The 27,658-nt window shown below is 34.3% G+C and overlaps 1 protein-coding gene across 2 annotated transcripts in view; it reads left to right on the top strand.

Annotated features, from left to right (window-relative positions):
• Positions 1 to 27,658, top strand: part of LOC115442806 (putative inorganic phosphate cotransporter) — a 69,458-nt gene that overhangs the window by 22,934 nt on the left and 18,866 nt on the right. The window contains exon 1 of one of the 2 annotated variants that reach the window (XM_030167971.2): positions 24,652 to 24,941. The exons of the other annotated variant lie outside the window; for it this stretch is intronic. Within the exon in view, the coding sequence (XP_030023831.1) occupies positions 24,860 to 24,941 (82 nt within the window). The 5' untranslated portion in view covers positions 24,652 to 24,859. Of the gene's footprint in view, positions 1 to 24,651; positions 24,942 to 27,658 lie in introns of those variants that run through there. 2 annotated transcript variants of the gene reach the window in all.

Here is a 27,658-nt window from a genome sequence, read left to right as displayed (position 1 = left end):
TTTCAGACCTTAAACATCTATTAATATGCTAGAATACATAATTTCCGGTGATTTAGAATTTTCTGTACATTATTATGTACGAATGGGTCTGGTGCGTTACTTGCTCTAGGCTTATGGTGTGGAACATAAGATACTTTAATTAGTTTGCTGATTAGCCGTTTGTAATTCTTTTTTTGAATTTCAATTTACGAACAACTTCATTTTGTCGGTTAAATTCCTAGGGCGTAGACATACGAGGTAAAGAGTCTTAATGGTAAGTGGTCAAGATCAGAAAGAATTAAAAAAATATAAATTACTTACCGTCAAATCACTCCTTTTTGGTTTATCGTGCAATTTTAACGCAGGTTTACTATTTAACGATTTATTGATGTATAAAAAACATACGAGGGAGGTTGACTGGTAATAAGTAATGACAATCGCAAATAAACAGTCAACACAAAAATTTACCTTAACTAACTCACACCTGTGCCGCACCATCAGGCTGTGGAATGGTGTGCCAACATATGTGTTCCGTCCTTCCTATAACATATATCCTTCAAGTGGAGCGTGAAGAAGTAATTCCGTACGTAAGTTACATTAGGTGGCTACTGAAAACCAGTGCTGTATTTGCTTGTCATAACCCAGCTTATGCTCAGATGGCCGCCTAGTTGTCACGGTTTGGACATAGAAATTAATTACTCAGTGGTTTTATTCGTTATTTTATTTTTTTGTTATGTATATAATATGGATATGTACCGCGACAATAAATTATTCTTTTTTTCTTTCAATTATGCAGGCCGGCATGACTGTACCGGCCGTCTGGAGAGCTTGTATCTCTTGCCAGACTGCACTTTCTTTGGACTTCATTACGCTTAACATTTTTCCATTTTTCCGAACTACGATAAAAAAGTATCCTCAGGTCACCTCCTTAGCTCATCTTTACTGCAATACAAAGAATTGCAAATTAGAATAACAAGCGGTAATTTATGATGCGGTTCTCACTTTGCGTGTTGTAGGTGTTGCAGAGACAACAAAGGCGTTGTCTATACTATTTTTTGTTACAGGAAGCATTTCGGTTGTATATCGCTACTGAGAAATGTTCATAAACAATATTTGTATGCGTTCGTGGTATTTGTTTCAGTGTGAATTTTTAGGAATTGATATTTATTGCGTAAATTGGCAATTACGCTACCGTGCTCACGATAAAAAATAATGCTAACGCCGTTTTCTTAATGTCCAAATTCCAATAACCGTAAGGACTTCCTTTATAGTTCTTATAATAGGACAAAAATCTATGCGTGCCGTTGTTTATTTCATTTTTGTAAACCTATATTGAAAGTGGGCCTTATATTTAACATCAAAAGCCGTAATGCTAAACTCCTTTCCAACTACGCCAAGTTATTGAACCAACCAACCTTACCAACTCAGCCCGACAAAAGAAAAAAGATAAACAAACACTTGAACCTTATGTATGCGGTGTGTAATCGCACAATGAACACAAATTGTTTGCTCCGGCGCCGCAGCACGTGAATCATCGCATTGTCGGTCTGTTTGTTCGTCATACTGACACACCTATACACCGGTCGAAAGATAAGTTTTTAAATTCAATGCGGCAAATGTCGTAATGCTTACAGCTAATTTATTAATTGTAAAATTATAGCTAATTAATCCATAAGAATTACCAAAACACATGCGTCGCTAAATAAAATATAAAATAGAGTTAAACAGCACAACTATTATAATTTTGACAAATGTAGCTTTGACTGTCAAAATAAATTAACTAACTGGCCGTCTACACTAAGGTTTATATCGGAATAAACATGGCGTCAAAATCAAATTTCATCTGTCAAAGCGAACAATAAATTTCAAAATGCCTAGTTTTTTTTTTCTTTATTTAAGGAGCTTGCTCGTTAAAATACCTAGTTACCGTTGTTAAATTATTGGGATAGTTATGGCTAGACCTGTCATTCCTCCCAAGTAATGCGATAAATAAATAAATTCCTTATTTGCGAAAAAGCTGCTACAGTATAGTCATAAAACAGTAATTCTGATCATTTACATGCGAATTTTCTAATGTGTATAAAAATAAATTAAAAAATATTTAGTTTTAGTGATAATTAATGATATTTCGCCTTAAGGTCCTCAGTATAACGTCCATTATCGGATATCGTTGCTGATGTTTATGGACATTAGGCATGCATAACGCATACTCGGAAAAACTGACAATACACAATTGTATGCAAAAATTTTCCGTTACTTTTAGCGAAAAGACGTACATTTTTAAGCAAACCAGTTAGGTACCAACTGGTTCTTTGACTTTGTAGTATTTTGTGTAATAAATAAAAATTCCATTAATAATTATAATAATAACAGTGGCGAACCGTCCACACAACCTTATTCCTACCGGCTTCCCTTTTAGGTTTATTTAGGTTTGACTTAGTTTTTCTTGTAAAATTGTCTGCTGTATGTTAACTAAGGCATTTTTTTTGCCTTAGGTTACCTCTTGGAAATTTTCACCCTTCGCCATTGTCATGTAATAACTACATTTCTTAGTATTTTACCATTCTTAGTCATAACCTACCTCTTAAAAATCTGACTAAACGTATCAAACCATGCATTCGTAGATTTAACGTCACTGGCTGTTTCATCATTTTAGAAACGGTATAAAACCTTTTATAGCCGTATTAAATTGTTAATGTGCGTAAATACGTTGCCTTTTATATTATATATCCTTAAATATCAAGAAATCGAAGTGGCCAAGATAAATTGTTGTTGATAAAAACTAAATTATTTTTAGTCACGCCTTGTTGTGGAAAACAACTGGGCCGAAAAGTAAATAAAAAAAATGGGTATGTCCGGTCCTAAAATAATGATTTTTTGTACATTTTGCTCGGCTGTATGTTAGTGACATGTCTTCTTCCTCATCCTATTGTTTTATATTGCAGTCGACTATTATTCGGATTTTAAATAATAAATTTCTCCTGACGTTTCTAAGACTGCAGCCTTCATGGTCACGGGTGGGACAGAGATGTTGGTTGTCCGAAAAGTCAAAGTTATAGTATCTACCTACAATTTATAATTATGAGTACGAAATTTTTAAATTGTTTAACTGTTGAACTCAATCCTCGGAGAATGGACTGTCAACGGTTAAAAAATTTAAAAACAGCGAGCTCTGAATGCATGGAAGGTAGTAAGTGTTATTCTCCTATAAAAATATGTTTTTTCAATAAAATTAGCTGACAAAACAACTAGATACCTCAAATACTACCGCAAGTTCCGAAGTATGGTTGAAATTTTCAGAAATTACTCTTATGTTTTTAGTTCCAAAATAGCGTGTCATAAGTTTTTTATACCTTTGGTTATTAACCTTTACCGAGTGTAATGTTAAAATTACTAACTTAATTATAGGCCATTAGACATCTACTATAAAACAAGCGTAGATGACTTTTTAATTAAATTACTAGCTATTATTGAAAAATGATTATTTTATCCGTCCAAAAGCGTCCGTTATGAAATACAAAAGAATAAATTAATTGTTACAATCAATGAATCGTTCAAAAATGTCGGTTTGTGGGTGTAAATTCCGCGTCACTCGGTACCTTTCCATATTTCCTTATGCTTATTGCATACGGAAGTTTTAAAACGTTTATAAATTACAGTTTTAAGGAAAAAGTTGCCGTGTAAAACTTTATATTTTCTTCCTTTGTTTCATAAATGAGATTGGTTAAAAATAAACTTTATTTCTATTATTTTTATATTTTGACCAATGTAAGTAAAATGTAGTTTAACGTCAACTAATTCTGAAATGAAATAATTTATTGGAATCTGTAAAATGATAAACCTTATTTAAATTCAATCACATTTTATTCTACCACCAGTTCAGAAATCAGTTTCCACCACAACAACGGGAAAGAACTAGATCCAATTTCATAAATGATAAATACATGTTAATAACAATATGACGAATTCGTATTTGCCGTAAGATACTTAATTAAAATGTAATTATATTTATAATTATTGATCTTCTGCATGGCGATTATCCCGGCCTGGATGCCAGGGTCCGCCTGCCTTCTTCGATCTTTCCATTTCGCCCGGTCTTTTGCATCTTGCTCATAAGACCATTGACTTTCATATCTTCCCGGAGAACGTCAAGCCAACGGTTCTTGGGCCGTCTCCATTTATAATCTATATATGTATATATATAAATGAATCCCTATTTCCCTTGGTCACGCTGTCACGCGTGAACGACCGTACCGATTTCACTATTTTTTTTTGTTTTGTTTGTTATTGTCCGGAGAAGTTTCTTATGATAGAAAAAATTCAAAAAATTGCGCGGAAAGTTAGAAAATTTAACAAAACTTAACGACAATATTAATTTTATATAACTGTCAATTGTTTGAAATAACTGTCAGCGATTGGCAGAATGCGCGCTGCAAATTCATAGTTAAGACGGGACAACGTCTGTCGGATGAACTAGTTATTGATATTTTAAAATAATAGTCATTACAATAATATACACATGTGTGTATAACCCAATGTTTCAGCGGCGAACTATCAGTGCAACTAATCGATTAAGATTTCCATTTGCGTTCTAGTTTTACTCGATACATATAAATATGAGAAGTTATAACCTGAAGGTAGAAACGGCTCACGATTTAGAGCACGCTTTCGAACGAGTTATCGTGGTAAACCTTTTGTGTGATAATATCGATCCAAGATAGGCTTTTTGGTACGGTGTAGGACGGAAAAGGGTTTAAAATAATTAGGGTGGTTGTATAATTTTCGCTATAAGTTCAGAACGGTTAAAGTTGCAATTTATGTCGGGAAAGTGTATAATCTTACAGATATTTATCCTGCACAGGAATTTCTCGCGAAGGCAGCCGCGTTAAAAAATTGTATTTAATACTTATTCCTTCACGGATATTGGTGTGCTAACGTAATATAGGTACCTAGAGGAAAGAGTGTTTGAGCTGCGTATCAAATAGCGGGCCTCATCCCTCTCGACACCCCAATTGTTAAAAACACAATTAAGACCACATAATAGCTCTTTTTCGATCGCTCGTGAAAATCTACCAATCAGAGTAAAGTTTTGTTTGTCATGCTAGAAACGACTTATTGTGATAGGTTTATTTAAGATCGGGATCGTATATTGAAAGCTGTCGACAGTTCTAGTAATAAACCTTACAATAATAAGTAATATAATAATAAGTAATTAGAAATATGACTTCATGCGCATACAGTGCGAATAAAGATCTAGTCCTAGCGACAGTCGTGTCGTGTGTGGCGTGTCCTTGGTATGACAATACGGTCGTTTATCAAGCGTCAGACAATCGCAAGGAAATTTTAAATAACGGACCGGACCCTTCTCTAGTGTTTAGAGAGTAAAAGATTTTAGTGAGCCAACAATTACCATTAAAATAGTATTTTATATATTTTTTTTATATATTCAATATATAAAAAAGATTTTGAATTAAAACCAAAAGCGTACAAATGAAAAAAAAAACTATGGTACTAATTTGGATGTATATTCTTTCGAATAAAAAAAGCATTTTTCAAATTGATTCATAAATACCCGAGTTTTCAGATAACTATATAAAAAAAAATCACGTCGAGTTCATAACTTCCACCTTTATTGTCGTTTAATAAATATTCCTCGGGGATAGGTTATAAGGCCAATCTTTTCCTAATTTGATTAGTAAAACTGACATAAAATCATTGCGCGATTTTCACAGGTATATATTGTGTAGGTTAAACTTAAAAAATTACTAATTTAAACTAAAAACGAACAAGATACCGTTGTATAGGACTTAAGTACATCTAAAGAACCGCAAAACAGATAATGCATTCAAAACGTGCCACTCATACGTTTTTGTTATCAATGATTTATGTAACAAAGACGAGATTTATGCATAGTATAGTTATGTTTCTATGGCTGTCATATTTTTTTTACGAGCACTGCAGTGACTTCTCTGCTCTTGATGGTAAACGGGGTCCAATAGAATGTCGACTGACGAGAGATGATAACCCCTCGACTATCGACACAATTATGCCGGCCTGTTGAAACCGGATATACACAGGTTGATTCCGGAACGCGACGGTTACGTGGGCTACTATGGCGGTAACACCTTGTGTACGGTAGTCGCTATCCGGGCAGATATAATATATCCTACCACTACCAAATGTCCGAATGTTGGGCACTACTAATAAGAGATGTTATCTTTCGCCTAGCGCTGGCCGCGCTGGTACAGCCAGCTCCAAAACATCTTATCCCCCCTAGTTTTTTGTTTTCATGTTACCTTTTTATTTCTTAACTAGAATAAACGTCAAAGATTATGGTTTTAAATAAAGACATTTATTGGTTCAATTTAAGTTAAATATAGGTGGCGCGTGGTAAGAATTATCTGCAGTGCTAGCTAATTAGATTTACAAGGTAATAACTTAAGACTTGTATGCCTAAAGTGCCTGTTAATTTTATTTTTAATATTAGACTGATACACTGAAATTGATACATATAATGTTCTATGTAAACGTATGACTCCATTGAACAGTGAGTCCAGAGTGGGACTTAGTGATAGTATCGGGGGTCGTTACCTCCCTTCTTTGTAATGTGAAACGCTAAATGCAGTAGGGATTTTATAATTTTTTTCGTAGTTGTTTGTTATTATGTTACTGTTGGCTTTTAATATTTATTATAACAAAAGCCACTCACAAAACTTATTTTTTTCTGTATGATGAAAATAGTTTAGAGCTAATTCCTAATGTCTAATCTAAATCCGGGCCTGATAGAATTCTTCACGTATCTATCTGGGCCATAAATATGTATGTCGCATTAAAGAATGTGTGATCGTTATCATGTCTGCCTTTTCTTTTCTATGACAATTGGCATGAATAAAATCTATGTAAATACGTTAGTTAGCTTTGTTCGCAGCTCTGCCCGTATGAATATTTTTCGGAAATAAAAATACCTCTAAATTTTTTTTTGTGAGACTAGCACTTGGTATTTAATAGCTATGTGCCAGTGATGAACGGTCCATATAACCCGATTCCTGCTGACTTCCCTTGAAATAGAATCTAATTATCATTAGAACGATTTGGAGACCGCATTTATGCATATTAGTGTCTATATGTTGCGTCGGGTCCCCTATCAGAAAATTTCACGCTTCGACCCTGATATTTAGCAGAAATAATTTATGACTCTATATAGATTTATTAATATTCTATTGACCTTGCATGTTCAACATTTAAATATTAACCATAACCAACCATCATAAAGGAGAATAAATTTAACATTCAAGTAATTCTTGCGAAAGATTAATAAACGAATTTATCAAGTAATATTTTTATAAAATATTAACATAAACGAAGAAATTACATTGATGGCCGCCTTGCTATTGTTTGATTTCCTTGCTTTCGCTACTGCTGTATGCCAAATTAAAAAATGTGAGCCAGTACTAAATGTACTAAGGAAGTTGGTTTACCTCTTCCTATTTATAGTTACGAATGAAAATGAAAAAATGTCCCTACGTGATTCCCACTTGAAGGTAAATTTTTACACCCATTGCGGTTACAATGGTAGTAAAAAGATTTGTTTATTTATATTGTACCTATTAGTTTGTGCTTTTTTAACAAGACTTGGCGAAATTTGATGAAACTTTTATCTAATAAGGAGATGAGAATATATATTAAAAGTATTGAAATTATTTTAAATTGAGTACTACATGTCTATTGTCTCCGTACTGCGTTTGTTACACTGATCACAAACTCGCTGATAAAAGGATAACATTTTTGCGTGGTACAAAAAATAATTATATTTAAAATAATGTCCAACATTCGCGTAAACATGAGAAATCATTATAAAATAATATTGTGGGAAAAACGTTAGTTTTTGTCTATGGCTTGCTCGAGGTAATGTTTCGTGACCTCAGGACATTATTATACCAATTTTGTGGTTTAATGTCAGTGCACCACGATCGCGGAACGGATTGGGTTATTTTTAGTTAATAAATGTTTTCTTATATTGATTTTGTACCTTTGTTGTTAGGTGGTACAAATTGTTTTGAATCCTAATATTGTACAACGCTCTGAATTCGTTTACCATGAGGTAAATAGTTACTGGCCGGTCAAAAAAAAGAGAACCAGATTAGAAATTGAATATTCTTTCAATATAGAGTTGATCGGAAGTTGTTATGAGTGACGTTATTTTTAAAACAATTTTTCTCATCAAAGAAGTATCATACGTATAATATTATGGAATAATTATTTCATATAATACGTCCCCATATCATAGCAGCGTCAAGGTAGCATCAGCTTGTTTCAAGGTGCGAAGGTATGTTGTTTTGTAAATAATAAACAATAGACGCTCGCAGCTCTTCTGAACAATTTGCGACAGTAAACAGTACAAATGAAAAGTGAAAATCACTCGTGCGCGAAGCATTATCGCTTCTAACATTCAGAAATAAGTGTGTTTGTCGGCGAAGGAAATTGTATATCGATCTATGTTAATGAATGAATTAATGTGTTGTTCCATTTTTAAAAAGTCAAATATAGTCGTTCTATTTTTGAAATATTCACCGTTTATCTTTTTAACCGACTTGAAAAAAAGGAGAAGGTTATCAATTCGACGTTAATGTTTTTTTTTTTGTTGAATAATCTTAATTTCTTGTACCTATAAAAACCACTACCTTTATTTATTATTGCCTGTAAAAATTGCCAATTAATTGCTTAATAATAATAATTTACAAGCAAAGACACTTGAATTATTAATTAGGTTTTATGCAAATTAATTTATTCAAAAAGTTAATTGAAATATATTGTCGTTATAAAACTTTAAAATAAAATTCATTTTGTGCTTAAAATATATTAATCGAAACATACTATAAGTATTAAAATATGTTTATTTCTTTCTTGCATACCTCAAGACGGAAACCAAAAAACACTAAAATAAAAAATGTATTAGCGAACACCTTTTACTAAATACAACGTTTAATCATTCCCATGAGCATCGTCATGGACGACAATGGGGTAATAACATAAACCCTTTCGGTAGAAAGCAAAGAAATCATTAAAAGTACGTAACTCATACTCTGTACTTTATTTATGGGGGGTGGAATACTTTGTTTATTAACTGGATCCGCGCCTGACCTCATTGCCCCCCTGGCCGGTTGACTGACCTAGTCTTTCTAAATGCATAAATAAATGATGATAGGATTTATTATAATATAGAAAGTGTAAAAGCTGAGCAATAGTCTTAACATTAAATCAATATATTTATATATTCTTTCTCCTTTTATATCGCGTGTCAATTATAATATTGTGAGCGGTATAATACTCTTTTAAGACATATACCTTTTGATTTTTAGTTAAATCAGACGCAAATTTGGTAGAATTAATTACACATAATTTTACTAAAATAAAAGAGTTATCTAAAAATTTTAATTAAAAAAAAATTTTAATTATTCGTAACATGTTTCCTAATTCATACCTGATTTCCCTGGTATAATTAGTATATATCGGAGTCTGCAGTTGTTAAATACTTATATATTCGCCCTTATTACATGGGACATAAGATAGCTGGCGAAATGTGTTTACACCTCTGCCTTCCTAATAGGGGCAAAGTCGTGACTCTATATTGTGCGCAAAATTCTTGAAAGCTATGCACGTAACAGCTGCGTAATCTAATTCACCGAAGACGGAATGTTAAGGAAATTAAACCGAATGCTGTATTTATAAACGCATGTCGAATCTGTAGCCTTGCGAGGCGTCGATTCAAAAAAATTCCAATCAAAGAAATGGCCGAACCTTCACCGCCGATTGGTTACGAAACTTAAACAATGCATTTATTTTTTTCCATTGAGATTTTTGTTATATTTTTTATTTGCGTCATCGTACAGTTTTGTTTTCGTACGCGGACATATTTTCATCCGCATAAATGCAGTATCTCTCGCTAATCAACAACCTTCTCTACTTCACTGCACATAACATCACGTGATCACATTTTCAAAATAAAACCAGAAACAAAATCAGGATCTCTTCCCAAATACTATTTACGCAAGAAATACGCTAATGTCCGCAAAATATGTACGATTAACAACACAAAGGCTACACGTGAGCCGTAAACGTATGCACATGATAATATCATGATAATGGCTTTTGTACGAGGCACTTAGATCGTAAAACTTAAATAACTCGTGTATACGGTGATTAAATAACTCTATTTTTGCTTAATTCTTGCTAAAAATTTCTTTTTGTGACCATTTTTTGCAGCGTATATGGACTGTTATAGGGAAGGTCTAAGTTACATTTCCAGGTCGGTTAATCCTACTAATATTATAAATGCGAAAATTTGTGAGGTTGGATGTATTTTTTTCCTCTTTCACGAAAAAACTACTGAACGTATTTGGATTTAACTTTAAAGTAATATTAGTTATACATCAGAATAACACATAGGCTACAATTTATGATGATTTTCTGTAATTTGGTCATAATATAACGATACATATCAAGTAAGTTGAAATAAAAATTTAACCTGGAAGACTTCTTCACGCGGGCGAAGCCGGGAGCAAAAGCTAGTACTTTATAAATATTAGGATAGGAAGGATATTTGTTTCCGCCTGGATATCGACCATCTTATACAATATGTTAAACCTATCAGGCCAGCGTATACATCGCGTTCAGGGATTAATCTGTGTTTAACGGTTTCAAATAGGCCGGCATAATTATGTCGACTGGCGAGGGATAATCATCTCTCGTCAGTCCAAGTCTTTAATGTGGACGGGCGCCTTATATATTCACGGGGCCCTAGGCTGCCCCAAAAAGCCCTTACGTAGGTTAGCGGCTGCGCTTGCGAATGGAGTATAATAAAATAAATAAAAAAAATGGTATGACCTTGTATTAAATAACTAAACTGTTTAACTTCTTGAAAAACAACGTCTTTGTTTTTTATCTGTGTAAGTAATGTATTTTTTTTATCTTTTCAGGTAAGTTGAGCGGCCATTGGTGATAATGGTGGTATGTCATTTCCTACTGCCTGATCAAACAGTGACTGTTACTATAATTCTTAGTAATTACTAGTCATGGGATATGGTAAAAAAATAAGTCGCATATTTTTAAAATATTAGTAGACTTAGGAATATTTTTAGAAAGCCATGTGATGCTGATGTATTTGCGTACAGTCGACAATAAAAATAAATATTTTTTTTTCACCGCTCAAATCAACTAAAAAGTGTTTTTGTAAATTGAATAAAGAAAAAATATTTTAATAAACTTTATGTCATTATTTGAAATTTTGAATTTGTTCAAGTTATTTCAGTATAAACGTACTAGATATTGAATATAAATTATTTGAATTGGAAAACGCGATATCTATCACGTATGATACAAATATTTGTAGAAAATGGCAAATGTTTGCCAAACACGGTTTTCAGTTGACATGCCCGCAACGTGTGTCAAACATAAACAAGAACTTTCACCGGCACGTGGAACTGAAGCCACCACGAGGTTAATGCCCAAATATGAAAAATGTCAAATTTAATAATTCACGTAAAATAGTGTAGTAATGTATGGTGGTGGTGCGGATTTAGGGTTCCAATTGGGTGTCAAGGAGGTCGATTTTTTTTTTAATTTAAGTCACTCTCTATTAATTAAACTGGTAATATAATTCCGTGTGCGGGTGGATTTACATGGATTTAGGATTTTATTTTGTGATGAGAGGGTTTTTTTTCGATTGTAATTGTTTTTTTTTTTTATATTCGTGCAAAATAAATTGTAAATTTATACATAATATGATATTGAAATAAATGTCTGTGAATTCGGAATCAAGGCTTTTTACTGAGGTTACGTATTTAGATTTGCATATTACCGAACCTAAACAAGTTTTATATGTTTTTGTCGGTCTTTATACCTGTGAGAAGACGGTTGGCTTTAATAGCAATATTATTAGCCGATAAATGTTTTTGGTGATTAATCTAAGCTATATTTAGACTGTCTCGGTGTAGTTGTATTGCGTGCGCGGTACGACACCGCTGTGACGTGTTGGGTTCGAATCTCGGGTCGCGCAAAATTAAATTTGAGTTTTTTTGCTCAGTATCAGTCTGGAATCTGGAGTTTGTGCTCAATATAGCGATAGACTCACCCCTAGATGGGACGCAACACACACGTCGAAAAGTGGATGCCATGTTTGTCCTACCCCTTTACGGATAAAGGCTTAGCGCGTTTGTTTGTTTTTTTTTTTATATTATTTTTGTAAAGAGTCTTTATACTCGTATGCCTGCTAGGAAATGCGTGTCAATAAAATGGTTGGTAATTTTATTTATGAATAAGAATGAGGCTTGACGTCTTTATTGCACTCTACAGCTAATGAAATTAGCATACAAAGAGATAAAAATGGATATTTCCCGTAAATCTCGTAACGTTAGATGCAATGATTACTGTTTATATAGAATTAGAATTGAATTGTTTATTTTTTTTCACAGAAGAATATAATATTGTCTTAGCTTGCGAATTAGCTTTATTTCACGAGCCAATGTCTTTCTCCTTCAATATACACAATTTTATTTATTACTAATTAATGAAATAAAGGCTTAAATAATATGGACAGTGAGAAAAATGTAATATGTGAGGAAAACAAAGCAATAAAATGAAAAGAATATGTAGGTTTATGATAAATGAGAAAAAAAAAATACAATTACCCACAGGAAACACAATTTAGCATGCTTGCAAAAAAGAGTCGTTTGTCAATAATGTGTATGTAAATGTGAGTGTGTGTGTGCATGTATGTATGAGGGTGTGCAGTATTATTTAAAGTTTACGAAGTAGCATATTTTCTATGTCATCAACACTTAAGACGTTAAGCAAATAATAATATCATAAAAAAGTAATTGTTTTTAAATTTCGAATTGATTCGATTTCCATCTTTTCATCATAGACGGCGACGTACTTGGCGCAAATTAAAGAAATTGCATCTTCCATTTTTGAAATAATTAAGAAACGTTTTCCATCTTCCATTTTTGAAATTCTTTATAAAATTCAAGATTCCATTTTCGATGACGTAATAACGTGGTACATCACAAAACCTTTGCGATCACAAATTCGCATATCCGACAAGAACTCGCAGTATAAATATTGACACTACTGTGTTTACAATTCTAATTGTTTTTACGATGAAATCATCTGTGTACGTCGCGTGCAGGATCATGGGCCTTCGTATTTGTACATCAGACATCGGTCTGATGCCTTCCGTTGATGATAAGGTTTCATGTCACTTTACTTTTGGACAATTTAAACGAGTCATTGTTTATCGTGTAATAGTGGAATTTTAGTTAATGAAGGTTAACTATTATTTAATTTAGTGAGACTTACTACATCTTATTTGATGACTTGGATGAGCCACATAGATCTATCTTGTCCTGGATTAATATAAATACTTCTATTCTGAAAAAATATACATAGTCATTTTATAAGAAATAAGTAGGTATGTAGTACACATGATTTTTTTCACGGCATCGCGTAGTCTATTTCATTGACGCAGGCAAATAAAAAAAAAATAGCGGTGTCAACGCACGAAATATAATCTATGGCCCACAGTTATACGGCGCTGTATGATTTGTTATTGTTCTCATGTTCTATTATTTTGTATGTCTAATGATGCAAAAGATACCCTATAAAGATAGATTTATTTTGTGTGTCCATTAGTCGCGAGCGCTTGTGCATCCGTCATTAATTTTAAGCAGTCTTTGGCAAATGCGAAAATGTTTTTGACTTTGTGACGTCAAACTACAGACAGCCATAAAATAGCTAAAAAATCCTTTTGCTAAAAAAGTAAATCACCCATACACATTAAATTTGATTGCATTAATTACTATACCGTCCTTAATGTCCAATACACATGGAAAATAGTATGACGTCAAATAAGCCGAATTCGCACCGCGTTGATGTTAGACAATTTAAATTGGCTTGTTCATATGTATCAGTCGATTGTCGAACCGCACTAGACCAGCGTGGTGGACTAAGTAAGGCCTAAACCCTCTCAATAGTAGAAGGGTCCCGAGCCCAGTAGCCAGTATATTATAATACAGGGGAGGTAATAGCCTTGACTGCCTCGGTGGCGTAGTTGTAATGCGTACGGGCTACGAGTTGAACTATGGCGCTGAGGACCTGGATTCGAATTCCGGGTCGAGCCAAAAATAAGTGTTTGGGTTTTTCCTTCGCAAACATTACTCAGTCCCACCTCGGAGTCAGGAAGTTTGTTGTGTGATACCCCTGTGCCTCAGAAAGCACGTAAAGCCGTTGGTACAACGCCTGATCTCTCTCCGGTCATGTCGGATTGCCGTCTCACCGAACTATGAGAAGAACAGTGAGTGTACCTGTATTGCGCATCACTTGTGCACTGTAATATCTCTTGCGTATATGGCTGGTCTCCGCTGAGATTGGCCGCCGGGGCCGTAATTCGACTAGGAGGGACTCTAATTTTATTTTTAGTCCTTTTTTCTTGTTGCCAGTTCAGAAATCTTTCCAAATTCATGCGTTACCAAGTGAGATAGCTTCAAATAATATTGGAAAACGTATTGTGTAAGATAAACGTCTGCGGTATCTATTGCGTTCGTTGTATGTCAAGATAATAAGCTGTCTGAAATCGGAGCGAATCATTTTGCGCAATCTCACTGATCTCACTTTGAGATAATTTTGAAAAATTATGAAACAACCTTATCTGACCGTGGAAATAACTGCGCATTAAATACGTTTACGTGCAGGTTATATACAAATACTTTTTTGTTGTATTCTACATGGTCACAAACTTGTGCAAAGTCTCAAATTCCTTTCATGATTGTTTGGTTCGTCGTGCGTTTATTTCAATTTGCCAAGACAATTTCGATTGTCAAGTTTACAGGGGTAATCTTGGTTCACACTTTATTCTCTAGAGGCGTTGATATTAGAAAAGCGGCTGGCCCAAAACTATACGATATAGATTCTGCAATATTTTTAGACAAAACGTCTAGGTCAGCTTAGTGGATTTAGACCTAAGCTCTCTCAGTAGTAGAGAAGGCCATTGCCCAGCAGTGGGACAGTATAATAATACAGCGCTATTATTGATATGTAAAGGCAGAAGAAGGTAAGATGTCTTCTTCCCACAAAAAAACAGTAACAGACTGCAATAACTGGACCAGATTGGCGAGAAGGTTGCATATTTAATCCCACTCCGAGGCCTCTTAGTTAAGTGTGTATTTTATATTAATTATTGCTTTAACGGTTGAAGAAAATTCGGTGAGGAAACCTGCATACCTGTTTACCGACCGTTAGCACCAGCAACTTGCTCTATTTTGAACCACTATTATTAATCATAAATAGTATGAATGTTGAATTAATTTTATTTTATTCAAGAAGATCAGAAAATAGTTACACATTAAAAAAATAAAGAAAAAAACTACACAAGTACTGCATTAATAATGTAAACAACATCACTGTCACAGAATAGATACATTGTTAAAATAGACATAAAATACATCGATATGTATTCACTATTTCTCCTTCAGATTTATGCAATACCTAATTTACGATTGACTTGCTAATAAGACCTTCAAGGCATTGATTAATGTTAGGATTCTGCTTACAAAAACAAATTTAATTAATTTGTTAAAATCGATTTCAAGCTTTGTTTATTCTCAAAAATGTTTGCACTATGGGTGGATATGCAAGTTAATAAAATGTAGCAGTTATATAATGTATAAATACATTTGTTCTTGCCGCTCTGCCTGTGCATTTTTCTCTGGGATAAAATGTGCCTATAGCGCTAAGGAATATGATGCTTCAAAAATAATTTTCGTAATATTACATAGTGACTATAAAAGGCGTATTTTATATCAGTGGCGAACGGTGAAATTTTCTGACTGGGAACCCAATACAATATATAGGTATTAAAATACATGAATGGTGTCTAAAATCGTTCTTGTGGTAATTATATTCTACAGAAAAGAAAGCTGTTAGGAATATATAATTCGTCACTTTACAAATAGCCAAGACTTTTGGCGCTCGCTAACTGCCTGAAATAAACTCGCTTCACTTGGGTCGCGAGCTAACCTAACCTAACCTAACTTGCTTTAGACGTTGTGCCTAATAATTTTATCATCATCGCTATTGCATCAGTATCTCCTTTAAAACGCTGATGGTGAGTGCCAATATCAAGCGATAGTAATGTATAAAAAACAAGATATTTAAATTATTCATATGGTCTTTGTAATATGATGAATATTTGTCAATACATTAACATACGAGAAGTATCAAAGGTATATAAAAATCAAGATATTTTAATTCTTTAAATGGCATTAGTAAAATGATGATTATTTGTTGATATCTACATTAACTTACGAGATCTTTAAATAGTATGACAATACCACAAAAAAAAAACACAACAAGGATTCATGAGTAAAAGTAACCCAAATGAAATCCTTTGATGAAGAACGAGCAATATCATACAGAACCAAACGTGTGTTTTGGCAGATGTTTGGAAACAATGGCGTGATGTGATCGCATGCCGCGATCTTAAGCCTTGCCACAGACCCACGGTCCTAGGCCCGAGCTAACTGTGCGCCGACATGCTATGAAAAGTGAAATTATTTTTGATAAGGCCATTGAACCAGTTGAAAGAAATTATTTAGTTTCTATTTCGGATTGAGTAGGAGTTTAAGTGATTAAACTAAAGGCGTTAAATATTACAGGTCATATCGAAATTTGAAAAAGTAGAAAATATGGGTGATAACCAATCTTCTATCAGGGTCAAATAGACCGTCACATTAGTAAAACAAAGAAACTTATCAATGTTCTAGAGAACTAAAAAACAACAGATCTTAAAAACTTTCCCTCTATTACATGAGGTGGCGTGCAGACGCTGTTAAATAACCGATGAATAAATATTACACTCCTAAATTTACACGTCTTGAAGAAGTTGCTTAAGCCTCTAACAGTTCCATATAGTGTAGTATTGCGGTACAAGTTGACGGTCTACGCGATGTCTTTTAAAAGACCAGCTGTCGCTTCTAGTAGTTATAATGGCAGTTAAGCTCATTTCGTTATTAAGAAATATATTAATGATATGAAGTGAAATGAACCTTTTTGTTCAATGTCAATAATACATACTGTTAGAAATTGTAAAAACATTCGACATGTTTAATGAAAACATCTATTTAAATTAAAAGTTTCATATTTTGTTCTGATTATGCCAACGGTTTGCTCAGAATGCTTAATACAATATGTGATATATAGTTAGATGCATAGAACATACTATATATTAGTATAAGACTTTAAAAAATAAGTTATCCCCAATACCGAATTCAGTATTAACGTGAAACGGGTAATATGATTAACGATACGTGCATATTATGTCTTTATTGTGCAGAGACTCAAAAATAAAATATATTAATAATTACATGGGATTCTTTGCCAAATATGTAATCCTTATATATTATTATATAAAGTCTACTGTCGCGTCTGTCCGAACTCTATAAACGAGCGAACGAACGAACGGATTTAATTAAAAATTTGGATAAGTATGCAGATAGTTTGAAACTCTAGTCCACCACGATAGCCTAGACAGGATTGGTAGACTTCACACGCCCTCAAAATTCTTGAGAGCTTCTTAGGTATGCATGTTTTCCTTCACCATTAAAGCAAGCTATAATTCACAAAGAATACACACATAATTTTAGAAAAGAGTTGTTGCCCTGGGGATTTGAACCTGCGCACATTCGTCTCGGCAGTCCGTTCCACACCCAACGAGATTATCGCCCGAGCAATTATAAATAGCACTAAATAATATTATTATACCAAAACACTAACATGGTAATTTCGGTTAGATTCTAAACGTCAGAACTAAGATTTTATCCAATTCTCAGTGGCAGTTGGAAACAATGGCGTTATCATAAGATTTATCGCAATGAATTATTTGCATTGTGAATAGGTTTTTAAACGTGTATCCAGTTATTGTACTGTTATTTATCGACGCTACGTCATTATAATTACCTAACAAGTATTCAGCGAATATGAATACGTGGACATTTAAATAGAAACAATATTTATAACTAAACATAATGGCGGGCTTGTTCTTTTTTGAGGTTACGTGCCTTTTGGGTTTTGTAAAATGAGTGTAGCCACTAGGCTATAAAATCAGTGTAGTCATGGTTCCTGGGAATTTTATATTGAACTAGCTTTTGCGTACGGCATCGACCGCGTGACCGTCCTATTTAAAATTTACTACTCTGCATCTGCCCTTACTCTGTTCCAACATCATGGGCACAACACAGCAAGCTGCAAAAACGATTTAGCGTAGTTTTTACCTAATGCGTAACATTGCAACTATTCCAATTCAGAGGTATGCAGAGATATACATTCGCTATTTATCAGATCTCATCTGTTGGGGATAAGTGCTATTTTTTTTTATTGTATCGATCCTACTTAAATTTCTCAAAATGCTCAAGTTTTACCATTGTAATTAAGGGCTTCCTTCGAGTGTATATTGTTTTAATCAATGTCCTCCTTGTGATGTTACTCCTTGATAATACATTCTACGAAACAGGGAGAGTCTTTTATGGAGTGTTTTTCTAAATAGAACAATGTTTCTAATTTATGGAAATATTGTTTTTAATTTAATTGTTTGACAAACCGTCACAGCTTGGTTAATCAACTCTGCCTATGCCAATGACCTTACGCACAATGTCAAGGTATCACCATTTGATACAAGTTTGATTTGTGCCATAACGGTGTCAGAACAGCTCGTATTGTGTACCGTTTGAATATTAATAGGTGGTATTTGTACGCGTACCGTTAAAGGATGTGAATGGCTTTCGGATAGGTTAGGTTAGGTTAGGTTAGGTTATCGTATTTTATATTTTTATAAAAAATTGATTAATCTGTAACTTTTAAGTAACAGCTTATAAGTAAGCAATAACATGGTTTTTAGTGAGGATTATTGTGGATACTTTATTTCTGTAACACTCTGCATAAACTAGACCTCATTAGTAAACACTAACATGCTTTATTGTGAGAGTTATTGTTCATATTGTCTTTCCGCGACACCTGTATAAAACGAGATCTAAGTACAATCAATTTGAATAAAATCGACCAATCTTTATATCATTAAAATTAAACGATTATATTTTTATTATTCAGTCACGGACAACGCGAATCTCGATGAAGTCTCATTACCATAAGTAATTGGGTGGAAATATTTAGTTAAGTATTATTATTAGTTATTATTCTAGTATATTACTGGATTTTGCTCGCGACTTCGCATGCATGAAGTCTATTTCGAGGATAAAACAATTTTCCTGGAAAAAAAATGCCATGTCCTTCCCAAAGTCTCAAACCATCTTCATACCGAATTTCATGGAAATCCGTTGGGTAATTTATGAATGTATCGCGGTGGGGACTTTGTTTTATAATACGTAAGGATTTTTCATAAGTATCATTTTTTCATTGTTATGAACATGAAAAAATATAATAGCCCATTGTGACTTAGTGGAATAAAAGACTTGTGTCAAGAGCGGCATTGGTATTTGAGCCTAAATCGTGCGAATCCATTCTATCATAATTGGCTCGCATCTATCACATTATAGGACGGATATCACGGCAATGTATGTTTATCAGTTACGTTTCTAACTAACGCTTAGTGAATAAAAGATGTGTAGGTACATAATTCCTTTGTTATATCTAATTCCGCCTCTACATTTCTACGGTCTCTAAAAACAAAACCTCATCTGCAAAATGTCCAGTTGCAGTATGAAGGTTTTAAGTTTAAATATATAAATCAATTACTCACCTCAAAATCGAATTAAATAAATTTATATTAACAATTTAATGTTTGATAACCATCAATAGTTTTGCAATAAGTAATTGATATTTATATTTTAACTTAACTTAAAACGTTCACACTGCAACTAGACGTCTTGGGGACCGTCGATTTGTATCCGAATATCATGGTGTAGCGTGTTACACCACTGCCTACCCCTGAAAAGAAGGCGTGATGATATGTATGTGTCACGTTGAGATTGCGTTACCGGTGTCCGAGGATGAGTGGCGGCGGATGTGACCGTTTAGGCGACGCCCACGTTGTATTGTCCTGTGTACTCTAGTGTGAGCACTGAGAAACCTGCGTAAATCAGTTTGACCTACTCCTGTTCACGTAGGATTCGTGAGTGTCCTAGGTACCTTAGTGTTTATTTTCTGGCAAGCAGTGTGGGTATGCTCTGTGAGATACAATTCAATATTGGCTGTACAATATTAATGCTTATAGAAAATAATACCTAGTATGGGAAAAAATGTTTATATAGAAAATATACTAGGTTGCAGTTCAAAAAGAAATATAAGTACCAATACAATATTTAAACACTATATTATTTTTCATATTTCTTAAAGTTACTCTAGTAATATTATTTTTAATATAATTGGTGCTACCCACGATATTAAGAGTTAACAATGAAATCATTGTAGGAGTAGAGTGATACCTATTTATGAGATGACACGTGATACAAGAACACGCTGTTGCTTCTAACGATATGTTAAATAATGGTAATATTATGTTTACATTAGAAATATAACCTGCTCCATACCTATTACCTTCCTGTTAACTATAACTTACTCCTGAAACAACCATGAGATGTATTTTGTTAACTCCATGACCTAAATATAAATTTGAAAAGAAAATATTAAACAAAGTTACAATAGGGAAATCACGTGAAAACGCACAAAATTATTTTAAGTTAAGGTTTAGTAATGCGACATCTATTGAAAAGTTTTAGATCTAATATACTGTTGATGAAAATGTTACGAACTCTTCGGTGTAGTTACTGCTGGACACTAATAACAGATGGCGCTGTTAGGATGAAGTGCTATGTTCATTTTACAATAGATGGCGTTAGGTTGAACGAATTATTGAATCGTGGTTATATAATTAATGGCCTTATGATCTAATGAATGATTCCCTTTTATGTCTCTCCGAAGGTCATTGTAACTCATTTTAATTAGGCTATTACAAAGTGAGTTTTACAGGCCTATAGCTTATCATTTCTCGACTTTAATTCATACGCATTATGGACCAGTATAAAGAGAAATAATCTGATCAATGTATAGCGAATAAATGTATATCGCTGTGAGTACAGAGCCGCCATAAAATGCCGAAATCGCGCCACGGTGCGAGTCAATGAACTTGTAATGTTTTTTTGATTATGGAGGTTTTTGTTACTTCGCAAGTTTTCGCTAGGCAAATACTTTAGACATGCAGTGTTTTAAGCCTATTTGATGTCAAAAACTTTGACAATGAAATTCAGTCATTTTTCGGGCGGCTGGGACGTCGCGCTGGGTCGTAGGGAAGGCGTCAAAGGCCCTAAGGGCGGTGTTAGAAGCTCTGTCTCTGTCTCATAAAACTTTTGCTAAAAATATATTTTGGATAACTAAAGCAACATTGGACCTATTTAGCATTAGGTTCAGTGTACACACTGCCTTCATGAGCTGAATCAGAGAAACTGATGAACTTTGGGAAGGTGGTCCTCTTAATTAACAATGCCATTAGCCAAGGCCCGAACTAAAAGCGTTAATTAGATGAAGCAACATTATTCACTAGCATTAAAAAAAAACGATTTTTAAAATAACATAAAAAAAGTGTTCTAAATACCATCACGAGGTAATTTTTGCCGACGTTGACACACGAGATTCGCCTCAAGAAATTTGCTGCAAGAAACTCGCTTTGTCTGATTGAGAATTTACTTGTGTAGTAAAGACTGCATTATTATAAACTAGCTTTTGCTCGCGGCTCCGCCCGCGTTATAAAGTTTTTCAGGCTAAAGTTTTCCGTTATAAAAATAGTAGTTTCCCGGGAGCCTATGTTCTTCCCAGGGTCTCAAACTGTCTCCATACCAAATTTCATCTTAATACGTTAGGTAGTTTTTGAGTTTAACACGTTAAGGCAGACAGATGCAGCTGGGGACTTTGATATATTATTTAGAACTTTTTAAGTGAAACAATCCCGTCATACATCATTGTTGCATAACTTTAACCGTTTACGCAGCGCAGGCAACGGAAGCTCTCAAAACTCATAATTTTCTCCGTTTTTGCAACATGTTTCATTACTGCTCCGCTCCTATTGGTTATAGCATGATGATATATAGCCTATAGCACTCCAGGAACAAAGGGCTATCCAACACAAAAAGATTTTTTCAGTTCAAACCGGTAGTTCCTGAGATTAGCCATTACTGCTCCGCTCCTATTGGTCATAGCGTGATGATATATAACTTATAGCGGTCCACAAATAAAGGGCTATCCAACACAAAACGAATTTTTCAGTTGAAACCGGTAGTTCCTGAGATTAGCCATTACTGCTCCGCTCCTATTGGTCATAGCGTGATGATATATAACTTTGAGCACTCCACAAACAAAGGACTATTCAACACAAAAATATATTTTCAGTTCGAATCGGTAGTTCCTGAGATTAGCTATTACTGCTCCGCTCCTATTGAATATAGCGTGATGATATATAGCCTATAGCTCTCCACGAACAAAGGGCTATCCAACGCAAAAAGAATTTTTCAGTTTGGACCGGTAGTTCCTGAGATTAGCCATTACTGCCCCGCTCCTATTGGGTATAGCGTGGTGATATATAGCCTATAGCACTCCACGAATAAAGGGCTATCCAACGCAAAAAGAATTTTTCAGTTTGGACCGGTAGTTCCTGAGATTAGCCATTACTGCCCCGCTCCTATTGGGTATAGCGTGATGATATATAGCCTATAGCACTCCACGAACAAAGGGCTATCCAACGCAAAAAGAATTTTTCAGTTTGGACCGGTAGTTCCTGAGATTAGCGCGTTCAAACAAACAAACAAACAAACAAACAAACAAACAAACAAACAAACTCTTCAGCTTTATATAATAGTATAGATAAAAGAACAATACTTAGATTTCTGTTCCTACAAGACGTAGGTTAAAGTAAAATCGCATGATATTTTTATTACGTTTACAAAGACTTGATCGAACAACTCAAATTCATTTCTTGTTTTGTATCAAGTTTTTTAAAGTATGTACAATTCAAATACGCAATGTAATCGAATTTTAAAATATTGTGGTTGTGTGACGTATTGGTGCTAGGGTACATTTCCCGCGTAATGAGTGAGTCATGCCGCCATGCGATAGCAAAGTGTACATTGAACGCTTTGCGCATCGCGTGACGAAATGCTTGGAGTGGTTGCGCAAATGTTTGAACCAATACACCAGCAAATGTTAACCGCGTTGGCCCATCTTGAAAACTCTTGAAAACTGGTTCGATTATCTAAAAATAAAATGTTGTAAATCATTAATATAGGTGTAAGTATGAATAAAAGTAACGTGCATGTTGAAACTCAGCGGCCAGTTTTCAGATGAATTTAGTAAGTATCAAAATATTTTTTGACTTGATTCTGCCTATGGTATATTAACCCATATTAACGTGTTGTATTTAAATAGTACTTATTAGGCATTATGAACTAAATTCCTAAACCTTATTGTCAATATAAAGAACGCGGACAATAGTAAAGGTCAGCAGAACTTAGATATGTTGGGAAAAGTTCGAATGGGAGAGACAACCATTGATTTAAAATTACAGTTAAACCAAACATTGTTCATGAGAAACCAGCCTAAAGTTCTATTTTATGATATACTATTATACCACGGAATTCGTTTTGATTAGACTTCAAAAGTAATTTCAAATCAAAAAATAAATAAACGAAGACAAATATTGTGCATATTTCAAATTGAAGTCCTTATAAGGATTTATTAAAAACTAAAACTGATGTAAAGCAATAGTTATTGTAAATAGAACGAATTCTATATTAATTCTAACATCATTCTCATTTTGCCTTGAACTAGATTTGTATCAAACTGAACGGCGACCCGTCAGCGACCCCATCTGAAAACCCGTAATGGACACCTAATTAAACTATAAATTATAAATAACTTTCTTCTTTCTAGTAGATATCTTCAGTTTTACAGACAATAATTGTTGAGTATTTATTTATTGCAATTACAATCGTTTGTAATCTTTTTTATCCGCGGAAGTCAAATCGGTTCGTTGGTCTAAACGCTTCGGGAAAACAATACAGTTTTTTGATCGTATAACACGTGATTTGCCCGTGATGGGAATTGCCCGAAGCAGTGATAGGCTTGTCTGCACCCGCCCCCTATTACGTCATGGGATTTAGATAACCAGGGCGAAACAGAATTTAACCTGGCTGTACTGCTGATTTAACGTCTTTGCCTACTCTTTCGGGAAGTTTTTTTTTTCATATTATAAATGGCTGCAGACCAAGTGTTCCACTTTATGTGTTTATTGAGTTATTTTAATATGGTTCTTATGAAAAATATGTGCGTTTTTTAAAGCTGAATCAGTAAGTCCTATTTGAAAGCTACGAATACAATTACTTTAGTTGGAGTAATGTCGGCTTGCCACTTTCACGACGTCGCCGGTCGCTTTTTTCCACGTCCCGCGCTTCGGCTAGCGGTACAGTATCCTAGCAGATTGGTTTTCAGCGTTCAGTAAAAACTGGCGGCTCACGTCAGCGCATGCGCCAGGCGCGTGCGCCGCGGCCCGGCCCTCCGTCCTGCCCCCGGCCCGTGCCGCGCCGCCCCGCGCCGCTCCTCTATATTTACCGGCGTGTCGTGGCGTGGAGCATCGTCAGACCCAGACAGTCGGTCACAGAGCCTTGCTAACATCACGTGCAGCCCTCGCGATGTCTCCCCTTTGTCACACTTCACCACTTAGCGTTGGTCCTCTCACCAACGTTACGTAGGTAGTCGAGCGCCGGACGCCCGCTAGTTTAATTAGGCTAGTTATTTTTTATTGGATTCTTCGTGCTTTCCCCCCTTCGAGATGGTATCACGGTCGCGCGGTGCCCACGTGCTGGTGTGGGAGCAGACGGGATTGGAGGACCAGAGGAGCCCGCGGTACTCGGGTGAGTTGCCCCTGTGTTTACAGCCGGCGTCCCCTGGTGACGTCACAGGCAAGGCCGTTCGATAAGTTGCCTGCTTGCCGACGGGTTTTCAATGAATTGTAATTACAACTTATTTCCGCTAAACACGTGTCTAATATGTGATTTTGCTGTTCTACTTAGCAACATACAGCTTTTACATTAATTTGAATTAATTTATTGAGATTTGCAATGCTGATTGTTGATTCTCGGTTTTGATTTTTATTTTTACTAGTAAATTTAGTTGAATAATCGTACGCGTCAATTTTTTAAAGTAAATGGTAATAGAATCTTGTTAAAAAAAAATTTAAAATGCTGCATTTCAAATTTGGAACCGTTCCAATTTGGAATGAGGGTAGTCTTAAGTTAAACATTGATGTAAGATCTCTCTTCATCTGTAGTTTTAGTAATTTAAAGATTGTCTATAAGTACTAGGAAATGTGCTAAATAAATTATGAGTATACTCGAAGTATAATCTAGAGATTACTTACTTAACCCTTTATTTGTTCCTTTTCTGGTATCTAGCATTTGCGTAGGCTTTGTGGATACATAATGTACACTTTTCCGTAATTCTCCTCCTTTTTTAAATATTTCTTCCCTTATTCTTTTAAAAATTAGGCAACAAAATATCTTTACCGCGTGTGTATAATGCATTTGATTTATCGACACGCAAGACAACGCATCAACTTACATTGGACTAGGGCCTCGTCACTAGGCCGATGAGATCGCGGTCTAAACTCCAATAAAAATGGAAGAGGCCCATCAATGGGATAGCGACAATATAGGTTTGCGGGAAAATAACTAAGATAAACATAGTTATAATTTATTAGTATTATTAATTTCAGCACAATTTTCTTTACGTAGGTTGGCATTTATCAATTACTAGCTTTTGCTCGCGGCTTTGCACGCGTGAATGAGTATTCCGGTATATTTTTTATTCCGACTTACTTGGTATGTATCGTTATATTATGACCAAATAAAACAAAATCATTATAAATTGTAGCCTATGTGTTATTATGATGTATAATCAATATTACAGTAAAGTTTCATCCAAATCCGTTCACTAGTTTTTTCGTGAAAGAAGAACAAACATCCATACATCCATCCTCACAAATTTTCGCATTTATAATATTAGTAGGATTTACGTGTAAAATAACATCGGGTTTCAGTCTACCAATAATACTTAATTTCAATTTGAATTATTACAAGGAGGAAACTAGTTTTGGAACATGTTTTGTCCCTTTGCATGTTACCGTTTTTCATAGCGTCCTCATTTTCAAATCAGAAGATATATAAGGGGCACCAACAGGTTCTCAAGGACTTCGCTGGCCCCTTTTTGTGAAACGCTAGCCGATTATGTCCCTGGCGATTTTTATTCGAAACGTCTTTTTTATTCTTCGTATATAACGTTTTGTGTTACTCTATACTTTGAGACGTCTGTTGTAATTCCATTTGAATATTTTTAAGCTTTTCAAAAGTCCCCTGTGTTTGAAATTTCGTCCCCTGAAGGGTTTTTGGTTTTGTCCTATTTTTTTTCTTATTATTTCGTGTTTGCTATACATTAGTTATAGAGGTCTCTTTTCCTGTATCCGTTACATAATATAACCGTCGTTGATTTACGTTTTTCTTGAACTGCATTTAAAGTGAAGCGAACTTTGCCATGTCAGGATAAGTAATGTTTTTGTTTGGTTCGCAAACGTTGTTTTTTATTACTCCTATTACACCAGGAAGTTTGAAAAATGCAAGTTTTTACATGATTTAGATAAGGATTTTTTACTTGTTAACATTGAAACCTGTTTATTTAAAATGTGACAATGTCTTTCCAGCGCTTTCCTTTTTTTTATATGAATATCGTAATATTTATTATGTGGCGATGAGTACCTAAATTTGATGTTTCTGGAATATTTAGTAAATATTAATCTTGACACTATATAAAGATATTATTAGCAGAGATTATTTTTTTTTAAATAAATCAAGACCACAGCGTCTGAGAAAGCCGAAAGAAGTTTCAATGCTATCACACAAGGCTAATTCATGCATATGGTCGATGTCGCGCGCGACCACTAGTGCATGATATAAATAACTAATACTCTGGCGTTTCTGGCTAATGTAAATTTACTTAAAGTTAATGCACGCGATTCCGTTCATAAACATTGTATCAAAGGAACTGTTTTTATTAAACATTTTCGTATACCGTTATGAAGTTAAAATAAAATTGAAAAGTTAACGCAAGCTAAAATGAAACTAATTAGTGCTTTGCTATTTGATTTTAGATCATTATACTTTTACGAAAACTTTTGAACGTTTATTTTTTATTGGTATATGATGATAGCACATATGGGACTCACCTTTGCTTTACATCATGAATTTACTGACTGAATGTAAATGCAAATTTTAATAATAAAATATTACTTACTACATTCCATGTATAATATTTTATTATTAAAATTTGGTATTTTGTAATAACAATGAATAAGTAATTTAACATTATAATTGAGAACTCTAAAAATAGCAAAAAAAATCGCGTTTGTATTTTAATTCGAATGGTAATGTTATCTTTGCAACTGATCCGATTATTTTTATTTACTCTCATGAATATTTGTTATCGCTAAATGCTAACTGCTCTAGTTACTTCTAGCGAAGCCACGAGCAAAAGCTATTTTAAATAGTTTTAGTATATTTAACCGTTTATAATATCAAAT

The sequence above is a fragment of the Manduca sexta genome, chromosome 14, assembly GCF_014839805.1.
Source record: "Manduca sexta isolate Smith_Timp_Sample1 chromosome 14, JHU_Msex_v1.0, whole genome shotgun sequence".
Classification (NCBI taxonomy): domain Eukaryota; kingdom Metazoa; phylum Arthropoda; class Insecta; order Lepidoptera; family Sphingidae; genus Manduca; species Manduca sexta.
This window is presented reverse-complemented; position numbering and strand designations above follow the sequence as displayed.